The following is an 18,149-nucleotide window of genomic DNA, read 5'->3' as shown; positions in this document are numbered from 1 at the left end:
GGCAAGCATTGGATGATGCGGAATATCAGGGTAACATTTTATCCTACACATTTGCAAAAGACAGTGATAAAAAAAAGTCAAAGTAGCCAAAGACTCAACATACATGGTAGCCATCTGGCTTAGATTCCATCTAATTTTTTTATTGTGCATTGTCTGTGTCATGTACAAGAAACGCCAGGTTCCAAGACCGCGACCAACGTCTCCGGGCCTCACACCCGCTCGAAACATGGACGTGTGACATGTGCCGTAATTGCCTCTCAAGTTTTTGAGAGCAAATCACAGGGTCAATAGATTAAAGATTCAATGTCTGTAAAGGTGCATTCTACATCAGAATTGCTTGGCAGCCCCGTGAAGCTGACAAGAGACTTTGGCTCTGAGCAGCGCGAGTTCAATCGATGACTGTGGTTATCCCGACTTTTGCCATCTCCCTTTGACTACAAATACAGTATAGTTTTGCTTTGCAGATGACATGAAACAGGCACATTGATATCCTCACAACTCATTTTTGCACACGTCTGCCGCGCAGTAGGTATTGACCAACACCAGCTCCAGCGCAGGCCTGCGCCCCACCGTGACACCATTTGCATCTCGACATATTTCAGCCTCTTTGCGACAAACACCTTCTTCACACACGCTCACAGACGCCCTCGCATCCACGAGGGTCGGTTCTCACCATGACGACGAATGTAATACTCGAGACCACAATGGTATGTTCCCTCAACCCGGCCCTCACCGCTCTCTCTCTCTCTCTCTTTTCGCCCCAGCCAACCAACTAACCCGCCCTTTTTGTCGCTTGTCAAAAAAAAAAGGGCTCCGTCACGCTGGAGCTGTACACGGAGCACGCGCCCAAGACGTGCGCCAACTTTGCGACGCTCGCGCGGCGCGGCTACTACGCCGGCACGATCTTCCACCGCGTCATCCCCAACTTCATGATCCAGGGCGGCGACCCGACGGGCACCGGCCGCGGCGGGTCGTCCATCTACGGGGACACCTTTGCCGACGAGATCAGCCCCGCGCTCCGGCACGCGGGCGCCGGCGTCCTCAGCATGGCCAACGCGGGGCCCGACACCAACGGGTCGCAGTTCTTCGTCACGCTCGCGCCCGCGCCCTGGCTCGACGGCAAGCACACCATCTTTGGCCGCGTCGCCAGGGGCCTCTCGACCGTCAAGCGCATGGGCATGGTGCCCACCGGCGCCGAGGACCGGCCCGTCGACGAGGTGAGGATCGTGACCGCCACGGTGGTGGAGGGGTCCGAGGAGGAACTCTAGATGGACAAGGAATGGAATTCTTTCAAGCGGCTTTTGTTTACTACTTTATTATTCCGTGTTTTCTTTCTTCTTCTTCTTTTCCCCCAAGTTCAGGGTCTGGCAGAAAATGGGATTGTTTGAGAATCATAAACACTCTGGCGCAGCGCATGTCTGGACGTCAACATAAGATGTACACCACCCTTTACACCATCAACTGAGTTTAAAACAAGTTGAGCAGTCACAAACAATGCAAGATAGATGTCGTGCGAATAAAAAAGAGACCCATTCTACTCCAATTGACTGTATACACTTCTGGATCTGCCTGTAAAATATCCATCCATCCATGCACCGACAACCAACCAGGAAACAAGAAAAAAGACACCTCTTTCTCAAAGAGTAGCTCACTGCAACCAGTAGAGCAAAATATAAATGAAAAGCAAAAGATCAAGGGAGAAGAAACAACGCCATTTTCTCCGATAAAACGCCGCCAGGTCCACATGTGTGTGCGGACATGCTAAGGATATGTGTGTGTGTGTGTGTGTGTGTGTCTTCTTTTTGTACTCCTGTCCCCGTTAACCCGCGTCTCTTTCCTCCTCTGCGCATTCTTCCTTGCCAGTTCTGATGAGACAGAGACGGTAGCAAAAGCAGAACAAGAAATAAACTGAGAATAAATAAACAAATGTGAAGCGCAGGCGAAAACAAACAACCAAGTTTGGGTAAAGCCAACGTTAGCCAAAATGGAGGGGGTAGAGAAAGAAAGACAGGCAAGTGGAAAAAAAAAGAATAGTGAAACAGCGGAGGGAGCTGGCCTGTCCCCGATGCAAAAAGTAAGCAAAAAGTATATGATGGGAAGAAAACAAAAGTCTGGTATAGAGACAAGATGAGCCCGAGTATGCACTTTCCTGGTTGTCGCAGGGTTGGTGCGCATAAACGAGCCGTCAATAGTTATCCAAATGGTAGTGTTGATACAATTTCGAGGCCAAGGGCGCAGAGGACGGCAGTATACCACCATGAGCAGTCCGCTGTCCTCAACGCGGCCATTATGACCCGGCGTGTTTTGTGTTTTGTGTATAGCTCATCGGCCAGGAGGCGAAGACATTGGATCTGACGACTCTGATCTCGTGTCAATGTCCCTACCGTTCCGGGAGAGCGGCGAGCTGGTGGGCTTCTGGACCTTGACCTTTTTCAGAGGGCTGGTGTGTTTATTCAGTAACTTTGTGGGCGTCTTGTCCGTGGCCGAGTCGCTGTCGTCAAACTTGTGCTCCTGCTTGAGGTGGGAGGAGACGCGGGCTTTTTCGGGCTTCATGTTGGGCTTCATTTTGAGAATGACCTTTTTGGTCACGGCGGCAGCGGCGGCCGACTTGAACTTCTTCTTCTTGGGGCTCGTCTCGGAGTCGTCTTCGTCTTCGTCTTCGTCGTCATCGTCGCTCCCAGGGGCGGCGTCTCGTTTCCTTGGGCTCGAGGCGCGCGAGCCGGGCGCGGGCGTGGCCTTTTGCGACGAGGGCGGGGTGCTGTCGTGCTGGGAGTTGTTGCCGTTCATCTTTTGGGCAGCGGCGCGGCTGGCGTTGCGACCGCTGTTGCCGATGCAGGAGCCCATGTGGTTGTTGAGCCGGGTGACGAGGATGCAGCGCTTGCATTTGCTGCAGGTGGCCGAGGGGAAGGACAGGACGTTGGCAGGTTTGTCGGCCGGGTCGGGCTTCTCCATGTCCTTCTTCTTTTTGCCGCGGCCGGGTCCCGGGGCGACCCAGGACTGGCCGTAGATGTCGCAGCCCGGCTTGTCGATGTAGGGGTGGCGCTTACAGTGCACGACGGTGGGATCGGGCTTGACGGCGCCTTTTCCGTCGGTGGGCGCGAGCAGTCGGGGCAGATGGCACTTGGGGCAGAGAATCTCGGTGGTCGTCTTGAGCGGGTTGCCCTTGAGGGTGACCTTTCCGTTCTCGTACACGGCTGCGTCCGTTTCTATGCGGCCGTCGGGTTTCGACTCGGGTGTTGAACTCTCGGAGGCGTCCGAGGCCATCTTCTCGACGCGGATGGCGGCCGAGGTGGCCTTGGCCTGCTTCTCTTCGCGATGGACCTTGGTGAGGAGGTCGGAGATGACATTGTGTAATATGTCGTCGAGTACGGAATGTGCCTGAAGGGGAGGGTTAAAGGGAAGCAAGGTATTGTCAGCACAGGAACGTAGCAGATGAGGCGACGACAGGGGAAGACGGCGGGCGCAATTCGTCATGGGAACACCCGCAAGGGCGTGCCAGTCAGCGTCGCCAATGGCCGGGCAAGTCAACCGCCGTCGTCGGCAACGGCGAGGAGGAGGTCACGGGGAGGGAGGGAGGGTAGCAGGCAGACAGGTAGACGGGCAGGGGGAGAGCAGGGGAGGGCGTTGGGTGTGCGGGTAAAGATCATACCAGTTTCTCCATGCTGCCGGCTTCGTCGCGAGCCTTGATGAGTCCAGCCCGGCCAGAAGGGCTATTCATGATGGGCGGGCGGGCGATGAAGCAATACCGAAATCGAAGCCCAGGCCAAAATTTAGGGATGGGCTAGGTTTCGAGGGGCGGCAGGCCCTGGGCTGGACTGGGCTGGGCTGGGCTGCTGCTGGGGGGGCTTGCAGCAGCGGCGGCGGCGGCGGCGGCGGCGACGACGACGAGCGGCGGCGCGGCTGCGAATTGGACAACGCTCGCCCTTTTTCTCGCTGCGTCCCTCTCTGTGTGTCTCTCTGTCGCGCGGCCCTCGCTCGTCGAGATGTGGATTGATAAAAAGGAGGAGGATGGTAGAAGGAGAAGAAGAAGAAGAGCGGTTGGGAGATGATGCACAGGATGAGCGGCAATGTAAGCCACCGCGAATGGGACAAACTGGAAAGAGAGGAGTGATAAATAAATAAGGAGAGAAGCAAACTTCCCAAAAAGGGTTTTTAAGATTTTGGGGGGGGAAGAAAAAAGGACGATGCAACGACCCAAGGCGAATCGACCAGGGGTGGGTTTTGGGTTGCCAGATGTCGGGTGCAAGAGGGTGGATTTTAGGTGGTTTTGGGATCGATGCAGCCTTTTTTTTCGGAGATGCTTGGGTTAGTTGCTTGGGTTAGTTGGTTTTTGTTAGTGGTTGGCTGGCTGGCTGGCTGGTGGCAGGCAGGCTGGTGGCAGGCTGGCAGGTTGTCATTGTGATGACGACGGGAATGTGCTGAGTGCATGTCAGAGGCGACACACACGGCACGCGCGCGTGTGCGCAACAACGGGTGCCGAAATTGTTCATTGGGGACAAAGAAGAAGAGGAAAGAAAATTTGATTGAGATTTCTACTATTCAAGACTTGCACCCCGTCTGTTCCCTTCGCCCATCTTTGCAACGGACTCTCCAACGTGAACCTGTCAGACGTTGACATTGTCTACCTAGGTAAGTATCCGTATATTGCCGTCCAACCACGGAGACACCCCATTAATTCAATTAGTACTCCGTACTTGCCTGGCAGTTAACCACCTCAGCCTCAAGCTGACTGTTGAAATTTCAAATACGAATCACACGATTCAGTTGCAGTGGCTTCTGCAACGGACGATACAATGATCCGTCATTTTCTCTCAATTCTCTTCTTTTTCATTTTTCAAAATGAATAAATAAACAAACAAATAAACAAATAAAAACCATCACTTGCACCAAACCACCTCTCCAAAAAAATCATGACATATTTCGTTCATGGCACTTGACAGGCACAGCCCTCATCACACGACACATTCACTCAACAACCCTCCTTTGTTTCACCCTAGGCACTGCATAAAACCACGCAAGGGGCGTGTTCATCATCCTCTTCCCATAATTTCACCATCATTTTCGTAGATCGAAAGCCACGATCCCTTCCCGCATGCGCAATCCGCTTTCCTCGGCTCCCCCCAGTCGCCGCCACAATATCCACGTGCGAGTCTGTCCGGCTTGAGCTTGACCTTTTCTGCATACATTGCCTATAAAATGCGCTTTTGTCGAAATTCCTCTGCTTGTTTGTTTATTCATCCATCTATTGACACTTTCCCATCAGGTGGCCATGTTATAAAAAAAAAACTTTGTTTCTGCGCTTCGGCAATCGCTCCCGCTTCCTTTTTTCCCGTGCCCCGGCATCAAAGACACGACAAGCCTGATGGGCTCACCAACAACTGCTCTGCTTGGGGCCGCCGAGCCCTCAGTGCCTCACACCCTCCGCCACCGTTTAATTGAGACAGCAAGTCCCGATTCGGACAATTGTTGGGCAGCTGCATTTCACCCGTTTCTACTCCGTATTCCTTGCCGATTCCAGGCAAGGTACATTTGTTCGTGTCAACGATCGATTCATACCTGCGTTTGCCATGTGCCTATTCAACCAGATGTATATACACTCTTTTGCTTGTCCATCGACACATACTCACCTTAACCACGCAAGATTCTTACATCTGACACACACAACAGTAATTGATTCGCACCTCGTACTGTAAAATGAAATCATCTCGGCCTACTTGGCAGCAAGCCTATCGGCTACCTTGCCCAAACTCTATCGCCGTCTACCCCAGTCCGTCCGGGTTCGCTTCCCTTTGAACAATGCGCCCGACAAAGCTAAATCGCAATCCACCACCCCCTTCCTTCCCGAAGCCCACCACCCCAGAAACCCAAGTACACACGTTGTCATCATCCGACAACCCTCCCCTTCTCAAAACTTCCCACCCTCTGCAAATACACACGCGCCCGTACGCCATGTCGCTCCCGTCGTCAAAGCTGGGCGGCGGCGGCCCGCCGCAGCAGAAATCCATACGGTCCTTTTTTCAACCGCCCAAACCGCCAACCTACACGCCTCCTCCTCCCTCCTCCGCGACCACGACCACGACCAAGACCACGACCCCTCCACAACCGCCAGCAGCGGCCTTCTCCTCCGCCTCGCCCCCCCCCTCCTCATCACCACCACCGCTGTCGGTGCCTCCCACGCTCACCTCGGCTACGAACTCGTCCTTGCCCCCAAACGCAACGATCCGCGCCATCGAGCCCTCTGACGTAACCGCCCTACGCCGGCTCTTCGCCCTCCTCCTGCCCATCACCTTCCCCGACAGCTTCTACGCCGCCTTGCTCGATCCCGCGCTCTCGCACCGCCATTCGCGCGTCATCACCTGGGCCGGCGACGGCAACGGCCTGCCCGAAGAGCCCAAGATTGTCGGCGCCGTCGTCTGCATCCCCGAGTCGCTCCCCGCCTCCCATCCCGCCTCCTCCTCCGCCTCCGAGAAGAACCTATACATACGCAGCCTCGGCGTGCTCGCGCCGTACCGCGCTCTAGGACTCGCCAGCGCCGCTCTCGACGACGTCATTGCGCATTCGTCTTCGGCCTTCTCCCTGCACAGCGTCACCGCGCACGTGTGGACCGAGAACGAGCAGGGGCTCGCCTGGTACCGCCGGCGTGGCTTCGAGGCTGTGGGCGCCCCGATCCAGGGTTACTACCGCCGCCTGCGGCCCGACTCCGCCATCCTCGTCTCGCGCCCGGTTCGGCGCACCGGGGATGTCCTCCGCGCCGTCCACGACGCCCAGAACGGAACAGCGGCAGAAGCAGCAGCAGCAGCGTCCCCGAAGCAGGTTGCGCCTAGCACAGCGGCAACCGTAGCCGCAGTCGTCAACCGCCCGCCTACGACATCAGCCAACTTGAACAGCGACGCGCGCCCACCACCACCCCGAGGCGGGTCCTACCAGAACCAGCGCTCCGAGATGGAGTGGAACGACCTGCCCGTGGACATGATGTCGCTGCCGCCGCCGCGACGGAACCTGGTCAGTGGAGGCAGTGAGCCCGCGTCCGGGGCGGTGTCGGGCGCGAGCTCCCGGAGCAGCTCCAGCGCGGCGCAGAGGAAGAAGAGGGATCGGTCCTATCCGGCAGCCGCCTTTGGCAGCTGAAGCAGCGGCGAGCAACAACCATCACAAACGAAAAAAAAACACACACACACGAGGGACTCTATAAAATTTGGACAGGCGCAGAAAAAGAAGAAACGAAAAGAAGAAAAATCCATTGCTTCTTGGAAACGTCTTGGGAAAAAAAGGTTTGACTTTGAAAAGGGGCGACCATGGTTATACAAAACTAAAGCATATAGATTCATAGATAGCTTGCATTTATTCTGCGACTGCCTAGTCACCTTCCGCAGGATTTACACATCAATCGATTCCGACAATTGCAACAGACAAACACATGGGGCAGGCGAGTGAGTAGACCATATCAACTTGCAAGATAAAATCTGTCATTTTGTAGAGTATACAAGTGTAAGCTGTTTTTGTGGAGAATCATATAACAAGATCCCGTACCCAAACTCCCGCAGAGCGAAAAGAAGAAGAAAAAGAATAAAGGCAAGAAGAGGCCTATTGACGTCTCCAGTACCACAAGGCTGCAACACCGACGGCTGCGACGGCTCCAATGGCAAGGACAGCATTGTTCGACACGGATGACTCTTCAACTAGGGCGCGTTAGTACGGAAATGATAGGAAAAAAAGGAATGAAACAAAGAGAGCAAAGGAGAGAGAAAAAAAAAAGGAAATGACATACTATGTTGCGGAAGACGGTCGAGACCGCGCTTGATATCAGTGCGCAGGTCAGCAAGGAAATCACCTGGCTGCTCGCGGCTGGCAGCGACCAGCGCTATCAGGGCAGCACCGACGCCACTGCCATCCTTGGCAATACCGATGCGAATCTTTTCGGCACCCTTGGGGCCGATGCCGTCCATGACGCGGAGAGCCTCGTAAATCATGTCGCGGAAGAAGGGGTAGTGCTCGACGAGGCTGCCGTCGACGCCAATGTCGACAAGCTCGCACTCGGGGTCGTCCAGCTTGCCAGACTGGATGGCAATGGCACCAATGGCGACTGCGGAAAGTCGCGCGGCGCGGCGCGCGACAGCGTTGGCAATGGCTTTGAACGCCTGCGCGTCCTCGAGCGAGGCAGAGTAAACGCCCAGAGTCTTTTCCAGCTCCTGCCGCAGTGTGGAGAGCTCCGGGGTGTTGTCACTGGCGGCGACCGACATGACGGCGCTGTCCAAGCCCCATTGCGTGAAGAGAGAGGACTTGGGGTCGATGCTAGTGGTGGTGACATAATCGTTGAAACTCGAGTTGGTGTCCTGGAAAAGGCTGGTTGACTTCTTCTCGAGCATGTCTACAATGGCCAATCGAACAATCTCGCCGAGGAACATGCCCGAGACGCGCTTCTCAAACATCTGGAAGCCCTTGTTGACGCTGTCCTGATCGAGCTTCTTGTCCCAGGGTGTATTGGGAAGAACGTTAAGCTGGTTATCAAACGAGCCCCATTCGGTGTTGACGACCATTTCGCCCGTCGAGGTGTCGTATTCACCAGTAATGGGCTTCTTGATGTTGGCAGTCTTCTCCATGTACGCACCATTGGTACCGGTGCCGAAGATAGCACCCAGAATGGATTGGTGCTTGCCGACGGATGTGTACGAGCGGGCCATGAGCGTCCCGACAGTGTCGTTGACGAGTGCGGCGACCTTGACGGGGAGTCGCAATCTGTCAATCTCGTCTTGGAGTAGGGCGCAGACATCCTTGCCAACGGCATCGGGAATGTCAAAACCCTTGGTCCATCGGATAAGCTTGCCCTTGTTGATTCCTAGTTGCTGGACAGGGAAACTAAAGGTGAAGCCGAGACGGAAAATGTTTTCGTCGCGGTAACCCATAGGGGTGCTGGCAGTTTGGCGTCGACGCGTGTGACTTTCGAAGTGGTCGGCGTGGTGCTCGCGAAGAAAGAGTTCGATCTGCTTGGCAAGGAAGGCAAACAGCTCCTTGGCCGTCTTGGCTACCATCAGCTCCTTGGGGATGGCGACCTTGTTGTAGGTCAGGTTGAAGGTGGTATCGCCGTTGAGCATGATGGAGCAGACGCGGAAGTTGGTGCCGCCAAGGTCGACGGCCAGATAGAGGCCCTAGACAAGGTAAGCTTGAGGGCGTCAGAAGGGGACGGGGGCGGGTGATGAACCTTTTCGGTGCCATTGGGGACGGCAGTGACGTAGGTCGGAATCTGGCTAATACTGGTGCCGTCCTGGCCGAGGCCAGTGTCTGGAGGATGACTCGTTAGCCATTGCGGCGGATGACAACGGAAAATATGGATCAAAAGCTTGGGAAAACACACTCATCTGCTGAATGAACTCGGCGACATGGGAATTGATGTCGGCGTCAGAGAATTCAAACTGCGACACGACTTTTTTGGTTTCTTCTTGTAGGCCCATGTTGAGGGGCCACGAGGCAGGCTGTATGGTGGGAAAGGGAGCTGGGTTCTGACAGACTGGCTCGAGGGCCGGGACCGTGGGAGCAAAGAATGGTCTAGAGAAGAAGAAGCCGTGAGGAGAAGAGGGAGACGGACGGGCAAGCTGGAGGTAGGAGAGGAGAAACTTGGCGTCGTTAAGAAGTAGCTGGGCGAGCTTATTGAGTTGTTAGCGGGAGTTGGATGGAGTGGGCGCTGGCGAGGTGTGGGTGGGCGGCATTTGGTTGTGGCTCTGTGGCGACAGTGGGCAGGTCGTCTGGCCTGAGCTTTGCAGCACTGGGCAGAGGGAATGAGGTGCTGGGTGGTAGGCTAGGGGGCGGGGGAGCTTTGGGGGGGACGATGCGGGGAGCTCGAGGTTGCAGTGGTGGGAGGCTCGTTTTGGTGGTGTCTTGGTCTTGTTTGGTGGTGTCCGTTTTTGGTGGCAGTCCGGGAACATGCAGGCTTAGCGGCCGCCTCGGAGAACACTGTAAACTCCCACAGGGAAGATTGGTAGCGGGAAGCGTGCAGAGAGCAGCTCTTTGGGAGAAGGTACCGCCTGTAGCAGCCGGAGAGCTAGAACACCAGGCTGGCAAATAGGTGCATGCCGACGAGCCGATGACGGAGAAGACGGCAAAGTAAAAATGGAACGGAAAAAACATAAACAAACATAAAAAAAACTTACTACAAACATCATCAATATCCCAACCACAGACAAGACATTGCCCACTGTCGTCATCCTCACTCTTTCCTTGGCTGCGTCATTCTGCCTCCAGCCAGCGCGCCACGGGGCGCTAGCCTGTGGTGTAGACGCCGCCGTGGTGACGGATGGCGGGGGTGCCAACGCAGTAGCACCGGTCCTCCCAGTTAGCTGGAGCAGCGATCAGCCGAGAAGCTGTAAATCGTATGGGTAGTCGCCAGAGCGTGCTGGACCAGCGAATTTTCTCTCTGTTCGTTGCCGTCTTCTGCACCAATGCTGCCGCTGGTGCTGACAAAATTTCTCTTCCTCCCAGTCCTCGGACGACAGCGTCGTAGCCAGCTCAGCTAGCCAGCCAGCCCCAGACTGGGAATTTGGCCGAGCCGGCGGGCCCAGGGGGGGACAGCCAGGGAAAAAAAAGGCGGAGAGCTTTGCCCCAACAACCAACCCCAAGTCGAACCCGCCGTCAGGACAAGGAAGCAAGGGCCAAAAAAAAAAGAGAGTCGCTATCAAATGACGCAACCGGGGAGCGATGATAATTGACGCAAAGAAATCACTGATTGGTATAACAATGCCGGGCCGGGATTGCTGGCGGGTAAATATTTGGGCCTGGTATGGGGAACGGGCCGAAAGACGTGCAGGACGAAGAGGCTTGGATGATGGTTGTCGGTGCAGCAGCTGGACGTTGGTGATGAGGCTCAGGCGGGCAGGCAGCCTTTACTGCGCTCGCTCAACGGGTCGTAGGTAGTCTGGGCCCTAGTTGGTCTTGCCGATGACGCGGGTTGTCGTCTCGAGGTCATTGGCCCATGGTCCGGTTCCAGCCTCGCGTTTTGCGATTGTATCGTCTGCGCAACGGCCTCAATCTCGATGCGTTGCCAAACGACATGAATCTTGAACGAGGTCAAAGGCGGCGTTGAAGTGTGGCCAGCTGGCGTTTGTCTTTTTCTTAGGAGGGGGGGCGGCCCCAGCTTCCATCGACTACCTACCGGTATGTAGGTCGATGCAAGTCAAACAGTGCAGCGAATAAATTAATTCCGGTCAACCCATAACTACTAAATAGCTGGGCAGACAGGCAGGGGCGTCTCACCTCCACCTGCGAAACTGGCAACGTGGTATCAGCCATTGCATATCAGTCCGTACTAACCATTCAGGTAGGTAGGCAACTAGGTACCTACCTACCTAGGTAATTACCTACCAAAACTACTAACCTACTTACTGATAGTCAATAGTGCGTACTCGGTAATGGCTTATTGACTAGCGAATTGCAGGCATACCATTGCTCGGCAATAAACCAGCCAACGGTTGGAGAGAGGGCCGAGGACCTGCATGAAATAATAATGTCACTACGCTACAGCCGTCATGGGATTATTTTCCTCACTCACACTCTCTCGCTCGCTGCTCCCTCAATGATTGCGTTGGCTGCGGGGTGAAAGAGACTATCCCCCGCAAAATGTCTATCAACGGTCTGTACTCCGTACTGATACTCGGTAACACGACTTGGCTCTGAGACCCTTGGCCCTTGGCCCCTCGCCCTTGGTCCTTGGCCGTGTTGGCTGATGGATTCTCCGTGTATCTGTAAAACCTCGGCCTTTTGTTGGGGCTGGTTCCATCTGCAGGCAAGTGAACACGCCTACAACTTGTGCACTTCTTCGTCCAATGCGACTCTACATGGCAAGCTCGGGCATGGCTAGTCTGCCTGTCAACGGAATATGGCGTGTATGGTTCCCAGTGAATCAGGGAGCAAGCAGAGAACAAAAGTCGAGTCCGTAGTAAGAGGAAAATGACGTACATGAAGCTTAAAGGATGACCCTATATCGCCAAAATGCTCAACGCCCCAATGACCAAGAGGAAGTGGGCCTATAAGGACAACTACGAATCTACATTTAAACAATGACACACATTATAATACTTAGATCTCTTCGCCTTGAATAGCCGCGAGGAAAAAGCAAAAAGCAGTGGCAACGAATAGCTGCCAGTGGCATCACGTGAGTAAGCTGAGACAATCCAAAGGTGCCTTGGAGCCAAGGTGCCTAGCCCACAGGCGGGTAACGAGGCTGAGCAGCGAAAAGACGCCTCGGGGCGACTGGATCGCGTCCCAAAGCATGGCGGGCGGGCGGGCACAGCCCCGCGGATCTGGGGAGGAGGGGATGTTGTTACTATATTTATGAAACGGGCCAAGTGTGGCAATGGCACAGTTCGCCAAATACAGAATGGTGGGAGATGGACGGCACCAGCATATGGGTTGTCGATGAACGTCTGGTCTTGGTTTACAGAGTACCTACAGAGGCGGGCTCTCGCTTGCTGGCACGCGCTGTTGCTAGAAACCAGGAGGCGTCGCGTCCGCGGCCAGCCGGCCATGTTCCAGTCCTTGGCATCCATGCAGGTTAGCAACAGCCGCAGCATCAAAGAAAACATGGCCTTTTTTTTTGGTCAATGAGGGGTTCGACTCTCTCTGGGTCGTTGGTGGCACAGAGAACCAAAAACGGCGGGAAAACGGGAGCGGCTCCTCGAGAAATCATCACAGAGACTCGGCCGACAGTCTATACGACGACGGGCTTGGAGGGCAGGAGTTGCGACTCGGCAGTGCTGGCAACGATGAATATCGAGTAAACGGCATATGTACCGTACGTGGGGAGCTACGTAACTGAAACATGATGTATTCGATGGGCAAGCATAACATGTTTCTGCAGGGTGATGTTTGCCTGCGCCTCGCTCGTCCAGGAAATCAGTATTGAACCTGTGCATGGGTAGGTAAGTTGGTTGGTCTTGCGAGCACATTATTATGTACTTGTTAACTACCTTATAGGTGACCTGTTTTGTAAGTACTTGTGTGTCGGTAACGTATTAGCTGGTCAGCGTGGCGTCAGATGGGCTGGAATCAGTGGTAGCGCGTCAGTATGCAGATATGTAGATAGGTAAGTACGTAGCAAATCGAACCAGGGCCAAAGGAGCAATGTTTCGGCTTTTCGGTTCCTGAACTATAAGACAAGATTGAAATTAATAAACAGAAAAAAAAAAAGTTCCGACTTGGGCAATGACGGCGGCCCAGCAACCATACCAACTACCAAGCACACCGTAGCAGTACCTTTCTGTAAATAGGTAAGTAGTCAGCCCCGGAAAAGCTCCCCGCTGCTCCGGGGTGGCCTCTTTGGGAGGGGCCACGGGGGCGTCGAGTGACGGACGGTACTAATAAAAGGTAAGCTTAGAGTTGACACTGTGGCTGGTCCATGGCTCGGTCGTCTCTTTGCGCAGCACCTCAGCCCCCCCTTTCGTATACGGATACATATCGTTATTACTGTACGGGTTAGTTGGCTGCGTGGCTTGGCTGGCGAGTACATAAGTAGGAGGGGGGCAGTTGGGTAGATAAGTAAGTAGGTGGCAGGTACTTAGATTGGTAATTACCTAAGTACTAAGTAAGTCGGTAGGTAGGTACCTGGGCCTAGGTAGGTGAGTACGGTAGATACGTTAAGCAGCTGGCTACCTAGGTAGGTAGGTAGGTAGGTAGGTACCTTGCTGTCGCTGTTTGGTGATTATTCTACAGGTAGGTTACACTTCCTACGTAAGTAGATTCGGCTCTTCAAAAACGCAACCAACATTCGACTCTGAAATCCCATTTCCATCTATTCTCCCCTCTTGGTTCTCAAAGAAATCCGCAGCAATAAGACACTCTCTCTTAACCATCCAAATCTTACTCCTCCCCCTCCCCCCGTCTCGTCATCTCCTTTGCTGCTAGCCTCACCCAGCTGCGCCTTGCCAGCCCACTCTGGTTCCCACGCCTACAGAGGTACTTTTACCAAACCAACTTGGCCCAACTTGCGCCCAGCCTGACGCCGTTATCGTCGTCGCCGCTGCTTTCTACTGCTTACATACCTACCTACAGACTTTTCTACCTATTTACCTAGGTAGGTACCTACATACCTTCGGTACCTTTGCTTTGTCGCTCCAGCCAGCCAGCAAGCCAGCCAAAAAAAAAAAAAAAAAAAAATCCCCGAGTTCCCCTCCTTCAGGTACCTCCACGCCCGCCCGCCCGCTCGCTCGCCCACGCAAAAGCCAAGCCTCGTTGTTGCCCGCCTTCTGCGTTGCCTGCTGCGTCGTTGCCCGCTTACCAGTACGAGCTCACGGCTTTTCCTCTCCCACACACCCCCCCGTCCCTTTCATAGCTTTTTTTTTCTCCTACCCTGTGCTCTACCTCCCCTCCCACACCTCGGTCCTCTTTCTCTTCTTCCCTTTTCCCTTTTTTCCCTTTCCCTCCTTCTTCCTCCTGATCTCCTCTTCCTTATGAGCTCGATCAACTCTCGCCTGAAAAACTTCGGGTTCGGAAAGCGCAAATCCACCGCCAGCATCCAGACCGTCGACGGCGTCCCCTCCAGCAATACCCCTCCTCCCGGCCAAATACCGCAGAGCACCCAGCCCGGCCTCGCTCCCCTCACCTCATCAACATCGACCTCGTCGCTTCCAATGAATCATCCCGGGGCTGGCAACCGCCCGCCCAGCTATACCGCCAACTACCCTCAAGGTCCGGCTGGTCAGCCCATCGGCCGCACCAGTCCCCTCACCAACCAAGGTCCCAACCGCACCCCGCCTTCGCAAATGGTCGGCGGCCCTCCTCCCATCAACACCGGCGCGCCTGTCGGATACCCTCCCAACATGGCTCCAGGCATGGGCGGCGGTCCTCCAATGGGCCATCCTCCCGGTCCTGGCGGTCCTCCTCAGGGCTACCCTCCCCCGGCTGGCTATCCGCCCGGCCCTCCTCCCCAGCCTTCTGGTCCCATGTCCCAGCAGCAGTTTGGTCAGAATCGCGCCGAGGTCGAGGGTTCTAGCCAGAGCAAGGCGCAGCTCATCGTCGGTATCGATTTCGTGAGTGTATCCCCCGTCTCGCCGCTGCGATTCCACCACAGTCTCCCCCAACCCAGCCGCCAGGCCCAACTAACAGTTGCTGACAGGGTACGACCTTTTCCGGTGTCGCTTTCGCTTTTGCCACCAACAACGAAGCCAAGGAAGACATCATTACCGAATGGCCTGGTGCCGGCTCATACACTAAGCAAAAGGTCCGTAGTCGCGACCCCGCAGCCTTGCAGCCGCGCTGACTGACACCGCCACCTACTAGATCCCTACTGTCTTATACTACGATCAGTACCAAAAGGTTGTCGGATGGGGGCCCGACATCGCCGATGCCCTTGCCCCGACTGGCTACCCCAAGCCGGGCGTGCAAAAGGTCGAATGGTTCAAGCTGCAGCTGATGCTGAGCGGCAACACATATATCGATCCCATTAACCTGCCTCCTCTGCCCCCGGGCAAGTCCGAGATTGACGTCGCCGCCGATTACCTCTTTAAGCTACGCCAGGCCATGCGCGCCGCTCTGCAAAAGGCTCTTGGTGAAGTTTTCAACCGCGAGGAACGCAATATCCGATACTACCTGACCGTCCCTGCCATTTGGAACGACGCTGGCAAGGCTGCTACTCGTGCTGCCGCCATCCAGGCCGGCTTTTTGCGCGACGAAAACGACAACCGTCTCACCTTGGTTTCTGAGCCCGAGGCTGCTGCTCTTTTCTGTTCCAAGACCGGCCTTCTCAACCTCAAGGTCCACGACGCCGTCCTGATTGTCGATTGCGGTGGTGGTACCGTCGATTTGATCGCCTACGAAGTCGAGGAGGAGAACCCCTTCACCGTTGCCGAGTGTACCGCCGGTTCCGGTGATTCCTGCGGTTCCACTGCTTTGAACCGCAACTTTAGTAACATTCTGCGCACCAAGATTCGCAAGATGAAGCTCCCTGAAGGCTCCAAGACCGCTGGTCGTGTCTACGCCAAGTGTATCATGGATTTCGAGAACAGAATCAAAGCCGACTTCCGAAATAACGGTCAGAAATGGGCTGTCGATGTCGGTATCGAGGCTGAATTCCCCGAGGCCGGCATTGAGGAAGGCTACATGACCTTTACCAATGAGGAGATTCTGCAGTGCTTCGAGCCCGTCGTCAACCGTATCCTCGAACTCGTTCGCAATCAGATTATTGCCATTCAGGCCCAGAACAGAACGCTCCAAAACATCCTCGTCGTCGGTGGTTTTGGTGCCTCCGAGTACCTCTTCCAGCAGATCAAGCTCCACGTTCCTCCTCAGTTCCAGTCCAAGGTGGTCCGTCCCATGGACTCGGTCGCCGCCATTGTCAAGGGTGCCGTCACCGCCGGTATCAGCGAGCGCATCATTACCCACCGTATCGCTCGTCGTCACTACCTGATGGGCACCCTTCAACCTTTCAAGGAGGGCTACCATCCCGAGGCCTACCGCGTTCCCTCCCTCGATGGCAAGGACCGCTGCAAGTTTACTCGACAAATCTTTGTCCAAAGAGGTCAAAAGGTCAAGAACGGCGAAACCGTCAAGGTATCCTTCTTCAGACAGGTTGCCCCTGGCGCCACCCTCATGTACGAGGATGTTCTCTACGCCTGCGATGACGATGTCTGCCCCGAATATACCAAGGACCCTCGTAAGTTGCTCAGTACACATTTTCTGAATTACTGCTAACAGCTGCCAGGCATCAAGGAAGTCGTCACTCTCACATCCGACTTGTCTCGCAAGAATCTCGAAAAAGACTTTGAGCGCATGGACACACCACAAGGAACCTTTTACCGTGTCTACTTTGATATCTATCTGACCCTTGATGGCTCCGAATTCAGCACCGAGCTGGTGTGCCAGGGCGAGGTTATGGGCCGCTGCCGTGCCCGCTTCCGGTAGAGCGCTGATGACACGGAGAATGGGGCACCCCTCAAGTTGTGAGAGGCATGACAAAAGTATGGAGAGCATTGATACCTAACAGCGCTTGAATTATATAGCAAAGTGAGAATTGTATGTGTTTGCGAGCACGTGTCGGGGCTTCATGTAAGCACGTTTCAGCCGCTGGCTGGTTTACGCGGAAGATTTATTGCATGTTGCACGCCTTGGTGGACTTGACAGGATCTGCAACCATGGAGTGGCTTTTTTTTATTATTATTATTTTATGACCGGCGATGATCTGTTTGCTCATCTTTATTTTTCCATAGATCATGGACTACTTTGGCCAACACTTGGTACATTACGTGGACCGCCTGTGTGTTGCAATAATGTGACGAGAGCAGCGGCAACCCGCCTCCTTCCGCCAAAGGGGCCGCCGAGAATGTGTGGCCAGCACCGGTCTTGCCTTTGCGGGAACCGCAGTAACATATGATGCTTGACGCTGAATTTCTGTCTGATGTCATCAATAGTCCTATTCAACCTGTGGCGTGCAAAACCGTCCAACCTCGACCTGCCAACCTCTGCATTGCTATAATCACCCTGCCATCGCCAGTGCCGCAACACGCCTCATTCTTTTCAATACGCCTTATCAATATTAGTACATCAGTTTCCGCTCACAGGTTGCAGCTTGACGGATAGATAGCGAACCTACCAATCGAGCAGCACAGCCAGAGCCATTCTGCCACAACACCTGGCTGCATTCCAACTGGCATTGCAATTGCCTGCCAAAACGTATCCCAACAAAACGGCGCCTACACGGAGAGTCCGCATCGAGGCATTTTGCCGCAGCATCAAAGTAGCCTACTCTAGTATTCTCTCAACATGTGCAAGGGATGGACGACAACTCGCCACAGTTGACTCGAAGCTTGGAGCGATTTCGCCCCGCCAGCTGGCAAACATGAATCGAATCTCCAACTGTCGCGGCTGGTCTGCGAATACGTCCAGCCACTTCCTTGGTCGATTTATAATCCTACTGTTTCTTTCTCAGAGTATCGCTGCAAGCACAGACCACTCGTTTCTCGAGAACTGGCAAATTAGGTTCATCGAGCAAACTCCGCGACGCGACGCCGCCAGGCGAGGGCCACCTAGGACCAGCGACGACAAAGTACCGCTTGTCATTACCAACAGATGCGATACAACGATATGGCCTGGACTGGCAACGCAAGCCGGGCTGGGACCAGGGACTGGTGGGTTCGAGCTGCAGCCAGGCCAAAGCAAGAACTTGACTGTTG

At 54.7% G+C, this 18,149-nt stretch overlaps 5 protein-coding genes across 5 annotated transcripts; 3 read left to right on the top strand and 2 right to left on the bottom strand.

Moving 5' to 3' along the window:
• Positions 1-674: 674 nt before the first annotated feature.
• On the top strand, positions 675-1,268 carry V2A60_010172 (cyclophilin-like domain-containing protein; the record flags this gene model as incomplete). The annotated part of the gene is made up of 2 exons (XM_083261433.1): positions 675-707; positions 810-1,268. 2 exons carry the CDS (start codon positions 675-677, stop codon positions 1,266-1,268), a joined length of 492 nt encoding a protein of 163 aa, XP_083117559.1.
• A 1,054-nt stretch (positions 1,269-2,322) lies between these two features.
• On the bottom strand, positions 2,323-3,718 carry V2A60_010171 (uncharacterized protein; the record flags this gene model as incomplete). Its single annotated transcript, XM_083261432.1, has 2 exons — positions 2,323-3,378; positions 3,650-3,718. 2 exons carry the CDS (start codon positions 3,716-3,718, stop codon positions 2,323-2,325), a joined length of 1,125 nt encoding a protein of 374 aa, XP_083117558.1.
• Positions 3,719-5,949: 2,231 nt separating this feature from the next.
• V2A60_010170 (uncharacterized protein) lies at positions 5,950-7,125 on the top strand (the record flags this gene model as incomplete). Its single annotated transcript, XM_083261431.1, has 1 exon — positions 5,950-7,125. One exon carries the CDS (start codon positions 5,950-5,952, stop codon positions 7,123-7,125), a length of 1,176 nt encoding a protein of 391 aa, XP_083117557.1.
• Positions 7,126-7,581: 456 nt separating this feature from the next.
• Positions 7,582-9,446, bottom strand: V2A60_010169 (glucokinase; the record flags this gene model as incomplete). The annotated part of the gene is made up of 4 exons (XM_083261430.1): positions 7,582-7,676; positions 7,766-9,143; positions 9,197-9,276; positions 9,350-9,446. 4 exons carry the CDS (start codon positions 9,444-9,446, stop codon positions 7,582-7,584), a joined length of 1,650 nt encoding a protein of 549 aa, XP_083117556.1.
• A 4,986-nt stretch (positions 9,447-14,432) lies between these two features.
• Positions 14,433-16,881, top strand: V2A60_010168 (uncharacterized protein; the record flags this gene model as incomplete). Its single annotated transcript, XM_083261429.1, has 4 exons — positions 14,433-15,011; positions 15,098-15,202; positions 15,262-16,633; positions 16,682-16,881. The coding sequence occupies 4 exons, from the start codon at positions 14,433-14,435 to the stop codon at positions 16,879-16,881; spliced, it is 2,256 nt and encodes a 751-aa protein (XP_083117555.1).
• Between the last annotated feature and the right edge of the window lie 1,268 nt (positions 16,882-18,149).

This window comes from Cordyceps javanica, chromosome 7 (genome assembly GCF_051103115.1).
Source record: "Cordyceps javanica chromosome 7, complete sequence".
Classification (NCBI taxonomy): domain Eukaryota; kingdom Fungi; phylum Ascomycota; class Sordariomycetes; order Hypocreales; family Cordycipitaceae; genus Cordyceps; species Cordyceps javanica.
This window is presented reverse-complemented; position numbering and strand designations above follow the sequence as displayed.